This window comes from Vigna umbellata, chromosome 3 (assembly GCF_029865625.1).
Source record: "Vigna umbellata cultivar VRB3 chromosome 3, Vumbellata_1.0, whole genome shotgun sequence".
NCBI classification, from domain to species: domain Eukaryota; kingdom Viridiplantae; phylum Streptophyta; class Magnoliopsida; order Fabales; family Fabaceae; genus Vigna; species Vigna umbellata.
The window spans coordinates 23,508,146-23,516,463 of NC_142167.1; the positions used below are offsets into that span (position 1 = coordinate 23,508,146).

Here is an 8,318-nt window from a genome sequence, read left to right on the forward strand (position 1 = left end):
AATTTTCTTGTAAGTTGTAGGATCTACAACTTCTTCTTTTGGCTCCTTTTCCAACCTTAATCCCACTTCTGTTGCGGTTTTGGCAGCATTGCAATTTAGCATGTCAAACCCTTTTAACATGTCTAAAACATACCTTGACTAATGCATAAAACTCCACACTCAGTCTTAGTGAATTCAATCCCAAGAAAGTAGCTTAGCTTTCCTAAATCAATCATCTCAAACTCCTTTAGCATTTGGACTTTGAAATTAGGGATTAACTCTTCCCTAGTTCTAGTAATTAGAAGACCATCAACATAAAGGCAAACTGTCAATTTTTTTGGTTTGCCATTATGTTGACAACATTGTTGTTAGAATTGATGAGCTTTGTTTCTCAACACCAAGAAGGGGGTGAATTGGTGTTTTATAAAAAATAGCACTTTTCAAATCTTTTTCGCAAATGGTATGTTTCTTTAAACCTTTCTTGTGTCATAAGCAATGGTGTGCTATGAAAATAGTATGTGTGTAAAACAATTACAGAATGTATGCACAAATGTAAAGAGATAGGGAGAAGAAAACCAAACTCAGTTTTTATACTGGTTCGGTCTCAATGTCTACATCTAGTAACCCTCCCAATCAACTTTAGATCGGAGAGTAATTCACTATACTGATCAGAGTATTACAGCCAAGGCTTTACAGAGCAAAACTCAAATGTAAACACCTCACAAACTTTCAATCAAATATAGAACAACAAAACTTGCCAACACAAAACTACCCCGTTCTTGTTGCAGCAACCCTTTTGAGATATCCCCTCTCAAAGTCAAGAGTACACCACTCTTCTTCCTGACGCCACATGTACAGGGAACAAAAAATCAAAGATTGCAAGTCTTCTTCTCTTGATCAGATAGAATGCACCTCTAGTTGTGCAAAAATGATCAGCCTCTTTAGTCTAGTCACGTTTTACTTCTCAAGAATTCTTCCAGATCTGTAAACCACTTCTCATTCTTGATTCTTGGAGCCTTGATCAATCTGTAAAACTTCTCAAATGAAAATCAATCAGATATGAAAGTGTAATTCTCAATTGTTCTATAGAAAATCAAACAATGCATCAATATATAGTTTATATCAGTTCTGATGCAAATTAAATCGATTTACATATTAATGTAATCGGTTACATTAAACACATGTAACAAAATTACAACCAATTCAGCTCCTAATTGAATATACAATTAATGTAATCGATTCTCATTAAATGTTTGGTCAAACACATTTAAAAATATGACCGTTATAGCATTTATGACAACCATAAGTAAGTTTTCAAATCATAACGAACTTAATTGAATACATAAACCATGTAATTGATTAAGCTTTAACACTTAGAAGGTTTTTGAAAAATTTTCTTTCTCAAAACACATCACATCACATTTGAAAAAGCTATGTGCAAACACACGAGTTTTAATCATTTCACCAACTAATGTAATCGATTCAAAACTTGTTCTTTTGCCGTGTTTAAAACTCAAGTTGTCTGATGACCCTAATTGATTATCACACCACTGTAATCGATTTAGTCATTCAGATATGCTTTTGTGCATGTGTTTTTATATCACTAAAACATATATTGTGCATACACAGATAAGATCATTTAACAAACACAATAGTATGCAACAATCAACACAATATGTCAACAAATATGACAAACACAGTATGTGAATATTTCACAATAAGCATTAACACATACAACACATACCACAATACACATACCATGGGGCTTGTTTAAGCCCATAAAGAGCCTTTCTCATCCTATACACCTTGTGTTTGTGCCATTTCAAATAAAGCAGATTTCACATCCAGTTGATGCAAAGACTAGTGAAATTTAGTTTCTAATGACACTACTAACCTGATTGTCTCAACCCCTTCTACAAGAGCAAAAATTTCCCCACAATCCACTCCAGCCTTTTATAGAAATCCTTTAGCAACCAACCTGGCCTTGTATCTTACAACAACACCCTCTGAATTTATTTTTGACTTGTAGATCCACTTTAATATTATTGGCTTCTTATTTGAAGGTAAATCAGTCAATTCCCATGTCTGATTTTTTTCAATAAACTCAATTTCCTCCTACATTGCCTTCTGCCATATCTTATCTATAATGGATTGTTCAAACTCAATGGGTTCAGCTTCTACTATTAGAGCTTAATGTATAAAATTCCCTTCTATAGTAACAGTAGCATTATAGAACAACTCATAATCCCTCAAATGAGGTGCTAGCTGGGTTGTTCTGGATGATCTTCTCACATTAGTTTCTTGATTCCATGTATCTGGCTGCACTGCACCAGACTCATTATCAAGGACAATAGTTGTTGTATGCTAAATTAAGTCCCAACACTAAGATTCAACTTCATCTACCACAACATCTCTACTAATTGCAACCTGTCCAGACTCAAAATCATACAATTTATACCCCCTAGTAGAATGATATCCAACCAAAATTAGAGGCACCCCTTTATCATCTAAATTCTTTCTTAACTGATTTGAAAAATGCTTATAACACACAAAACCAATAACTTTCTGATGGAAGTAGCTCTACTCTTCAAGCTAGAGCTCTTCACGATTCAGAATGGATGCAGCGGAATGAATTGATGAAGGAAGACGCAGGTGCACACCAATTGTTTGTGAAATGGTTCAGTGAAGGTTTGGCGACTTTGTAAGGTTTCTCAAACTTACAAGGCCTTCCAAGAGGAAAGGAAGCTAGAGGAAAGAGTGCAAAATAAGCATAAGAAGGTTTGAACTCTAAGGATAAGCCTACAGTAAAATCAAAAGCATTTCATTATCTCTTCAAAGTTGGATTTTACATGGAGAAGAGCCTCTCTTTTGTAGATGAAGAGAGGTCTTTATTTCTATCTTTTAGAGCTTCTACAAACTACAAACGAAGTGTATTAGAGACGCTTCTCAAGCTTGGAGCACAAGGTTTTCTCTAGCCATATTAAAAACGTTAAAAATGTGCTTGAAGAAGGAAGTTGGTCCACAACCATTGGGCGGCAAGGGTGAATTCGGCTGAGCGCTGGCGAATTCGGAAGGCACTTTGGCTTTGGTTTTCCAATCCATAAGTGATGCTTTCCTCTCCATTTTTGGATTCCTTTGCTTCGTTTAACTTGTTAAGCCTCCTAGGGTGATTAGTCATGGTCTCCCACCTTTATCTATGACCTACAAAACAATGCAAATGTATTTAGCAAAGTCAATCCATCTAAGACTTAGATAAGGAAAGAGCTTTTTGTTAAATGTCTTTATTCACTTCCCCTTTCTTAGTCTTAGTCTAAGTTGATACTTCTTTGGATGGGAAGTCCTTGAAGGAGTTGCCATCACTTTCAAATTGGTAACACTAATTGGTTTTACCTTAGACCATGCTTCCTCTGGTGTAATACCTTTCAGCTTTTAGTTGGAGATCTATTTAGGATATAAGTGGTTGTCAACACAGTCTCTCCCCACAGAAAATTTGGGAGACCCTTAGTTTTCAGCTTACATCCGATCATATTTAAAATGGTTATGTTCTTCCCATCTACAGTACCATTATGTTGTGGGGTATAAGGAGGGGTAATCTCATGTTCTATACCCTCTTCTTCACAAAACTTCTTGAACTCCATGGAGGTATACTCTCCTCCTCCATCTCAAGGTTTTAATCTTTTTCTCACTCTACCTTTCCACCAAATTCTTGAATTTTATGAGAACTTATAGTACCTAACTTTTCTTGGATAACAAGTATGTCCAACAATTCCTGGTTAAATCATTAATAAACAGCAAGAAATACATGTTTGCTCCAAGTGTTTCAGTTTGAAAAGGACCACGTCTGTTGTCCATTGAGGCAAGAATTTTTGAAAATTTCCCCTGGTCTGCTTGCATTGAACACATTCTTTACACATTGCTTCAGGAATTTCAACCATAGCCAAGCCTTTAACCATCTCTTATTGACTTAGTTGAGATAAATATCTAAAGTTTAGATGTCCAAACCTCAAACGCCATAGCCACTCTATTTTTTTTTAGAAACAGCAAAACATTAATGTTTGACAGCATTCATCACCACACGAAATGTCATATAAAAACCCTATCTCAATTAAAGATATTATAGGATTTTACACTAAAGCATTACATAAATATAATTATAAATGACTATAATTTAGAAAGTGAAGAACAATCGTGAACGAGAACAAATGGATAGAGAAATTAGAGGAATGTGAAGTCAAATATTGCGACTAAAATTGGAGAGGAAGATTAAAAAATTAGATTCAGAGAGATATTATGATTGGTTTTCATCCAGTATCATGTATTATGACAAGTATTTAGCCAACAATCATAAAAATTGGTTATTATGATAGGTCTTTAGAGATAAGTCATAATACGTTTTACATTTATTGACTAGTTTGCCACTGCGTTCAATATTATGACTTATGTCCATAATTCCGTCATAACAAATTCCTTTTTTATTATGAAAATGTTAACAATCAACCTATTATGATGGAAGATTTTCACCCGTCAGTAGTCATATTATACTAGTTTTCCACTAATATAATCACAAATCATATCTTAATTAAAGAGTAACTATGGTCATATAACGTAGATTTTATAAACACATCAAGTTGCTAAAGAAAATCACTCAACTACAATCTATAATTGTTCTTATCATTTAATGTTAATATACTATTAAAAGCTGTTTTTAGCGAATAAAACTATTATAATTCTTCAAACTCAATGAACTTAAAATAGTTTGTAAAATAATTTTGAATAGTAGTTGATCAATAAATAATTTTCTTAAATATAACTTGATAAAAGAAAAATATTTTTAAAATATAAATTAGAGGTAAAATAAAGTTTAAATTAAAACTAAAAAATGTTATTAAATTAAAATAAATAAATAAAATGATTTAAAATAACAGTATATTAAAGTTATTTTATAAAATACCGGAATTCAAAATAATTAATATTTTATTTTTTATTTGCATAATTTTATTAAAGATAAATATTATATTATGTTTTTATACTAACAATCTAACTCTTTCAAATATAATATATTAATAATATCATTATTATGACATTTTTACACTTAAATATAAATAATAAAATAATAATTTTAAAATAATCCATATATATAATAGAATAAATTATATTGAATGTCATACTTGATCGTATCACTAGCAAAAAATATGTTTTTTAACTCGCCCAATAGATTTCGATCTAAGAAAATCGAAGCCATCAGAAAACGGTGGCAATTTTGTAGTTTTGATGAACTTATATGCCTTGGTTCAGTGAGAACCGAAGCATATAGCGCATATTACCTCGGTTCAAAATACAACCAATGCCTAATACTCTGCCAAAAGGTCACCTACGGTTCTGCAAAATTGTGTTTTGGCCTATTAACTCGGTTAAAGGTGGAATCGAGGCCTATTACCTCGGTCAAATCTCCCCTTTTTCACTCGCACCTGACCTACTACCTTACTGTTCATTTTACGTGAAGCTTTTATGCGGTTTTCTTTCCTCTGGCATAAACAAAGAGAGCAATCTCCCTTCTCCCACTTGACAGCCACGACATGAGGAGGTTCTTTCCTCCATTGCAACAGCTTGCGCTCCGGCGAGGATGACGATGGTGGCCGGCGTCGAAAGCGGAGGGGAGGCACGATGGTGGAGACGAGTACCGCGGCGGTGATGATGGGAGGCTCGCCGATCTAAGGCGTTTGGCGAGCAGAGAAGATGGTGCCTTGGAGATGATGGGAGGTTCGCCGATCTAAGAGTTGAACGGAGTTCCTTGGCAACGACGACGATGTGGCGGCGAGGCCGTAGCGAGACCGTAGTGAGGCCGCGGCGAGGTGGCGGCAAGGTGGCGGCGAGGTCGCGGCGAGGGCGTCCTGCAGCGATGGCGTTGGCGAGGCACGAAGAGCTTGCGGCGAGGTCGTGGCGAAGTCGCGGCGAAGACGTCTTGCAGCGGTGGCATTTTTACGAGAAGGGGAGGCATCAACCTTCATCTTTTCTTCTCTCTGTTCTCGTTTGACCTTGTAGGAGACTCCCTTCTTCCCCAAATTGTTCGTAGAGTTGGTGATTACAACCTCCGCAATGCTCATTGCATCAAAACCCAAAAGCCTTTGATTCTTACAAAAGCTAAAAAGGTACTTTTTTTCTGTGTTATTTTGGGAGCGATTTTGTTAAGGTTGGTGTAGTTGTTGTTGCAGTGCTTGCTTCACTCCTTGGTTGCTTTGAGGGATTGGAAGAGATAAGAAATAGTAGAGCACTGGTGCCACTTCTTATTGATCTTCTGAGATTTGGTTCTGTGAAAGGGAAGGAAAATTCAATAACCCTTTTGCTTGGACTGTGTAACGAAGAGGGAGAAGTGGTGGTAAGAAGACTCTTGGCAAATCCAAGAAGTATTCCTTCTCTTCAATGCAACGAAGAAGGAGAAAATACATAAGATTATTTCAAGGACTACAATGTTTGTCTAACTCAGTCAAAAATCCTTCTTAGGGTGAAACAAGGAGATAATCCAAATGCATACTGAAAAAATAAAAAAAAAACACGTTATTACCTCGATTATCTAATAGTCGAGGCATAATCCTATCTTGTTTTAACCCGGTTTAGAACCGAGGCATAAAGCCACCTCTTTTTACCTCATTTGTATATGTCTCGGTTGCAGAACCGATGTCTATAAGCAAAATTAACCGATATCATTTCCCCTTACTGCACTAGTGTATAGATATTTCTTTACACATTTTCGTTTCACAACCCATAAAATTTATCCGTATATATTCTTTTTATTTTATTTTTAGTTTTTTAACTCTCACTAAAAATTAAAATTAATCTATTTTTAAAATTTTAATGTAATTTAATCTTTTAACTTTTTGAAAATAAACTTAAAAAGACTAAATCTACGTATTTATATAAAATTTGAAGACTAAAATATATAAAAAAAACTCCTAAAGAAAATTCTAATTTAGTATCAAAGTAAAAATATATTAAAGTCATAAAATACTATTCACCATTTCCATATTAATCTACGACTCACTTTACTACAGTCAAGTCCATAAATAGATGATTCTTGCTAGGTTGCTTATTCACAACAAGCCTCTCATAAGAAATGGAGATGCGTACTACCACCTTCTTCGTTCTCTTTCTACTTTCTGCCTTCACCTCGTACCTTCCTTCAAGCACCGCTTTCGATGTACTAGACATTAACGGTGACTCTGTTCCCTATTTTTCTGACGATTACTTTCTTATTGCACACGAGCTAAGTATAAACGGCGGGGGTGGTCTAGACATTACCCGTACAGGAAACGAAACCTGTCCTTTATCTGTTATTCAAAATACAAATTCTTCTGATTATGGTACACCGATAAAATTTAGAGTAGATCCGTCAGATTTTCCTGCTCCCGGAGTATTCAACTATGTAAATATTCAGCTTTCTTCTGATCTTAAGTGTAGTGGCGCCGCTCCTTCTGACTGGACTGCCTTGTGGGATGATGAGAAAGAGAAACTCTATGTTAAAATTAAAGGGTACGACAACACTGTATCGGGTTCATTTCAAATTCGGCGCGCTCTTTCTTTGGGCTACAACCTCTTGTTCTGTCCCTCGGGCCCTCGTCCTCGTAAATGTACCTACCTTGCGGTTGAAGTCGATGATGGAGAAAACAGGCGTTTGGTGGTGACTGAGAGTTACGAGAATCGCTTGGTCGTTAAATTTAAGAAATTGGAAGAAGCCCCTGAAAAGTCACGTGCTTATGACTAAATGAATATGCTTTGGTTTTTAACTTGTAAACGTTATTATTGCAGGTATCAATAAAATAATCAAAGCTTAAGCCATGATTAGTTGCATCTTTCCATTTATGCATAGGCGAAATTAATTAAAAGAATTTAAACTGGATATAATAATCATAGTATACTAGGACGAAGATACTTTGTAAGATAACTTAATTATAATTTTACTGTTATTATTATTACCATTTAGTAAATTTATATTATAAAGATCTGTGTTTGGACAAATGTTCTTGTAAGGATTTTTTTGTAATATAAAATCAGATTATATATTGAATAAAAATTAATTTTTTGAGACTTTAATGTGAGAATTAACATATACATAATTTAATTTTAATTTATAGAGAATTTTATTAATTGAAATTTATTAGAAATCATCGATGGAAGAATTCACTTTTAACTTAATATTAAAATTTATCATTTGGCTTATCATTTTGACCGATTTATTATACATTTAAAAATAACAATCAAATAAAATTACTTTCAAATTAAATATAAATATGAAGATTTTCCGTAAGTTTTAATTACTGATATCCAATATTAGAGGGGAGCCA

At 34.5% G+C, this 8,318-nt stretch overlaps 1 protein-coding gene across 1 annotated transcript; it reads left to right on the forward strand.

Moving 5' to 3' along the window:
- The first annotated feature begins 7,090 nt into the window (after window positions 1-7,090).
- LOC124840686 (kunitz-type trypsin inhibitor KTI1-like) lies at window positions 7,091-7,812 on the forward strand. The gene has a single exon (XM_047316787.2). It carries the CDS (start codon window positions 7,091-7,093, stop codon window positions 7,736-7,738), a length of 648 nt encoding a protein of 215 aa, XP_047172743.2. The 3' UTR covers window positions 7,739-7,812.
- The last annotated feature ends 506 nt before the right edge of the window (window positions 7,813-8,318 follow it).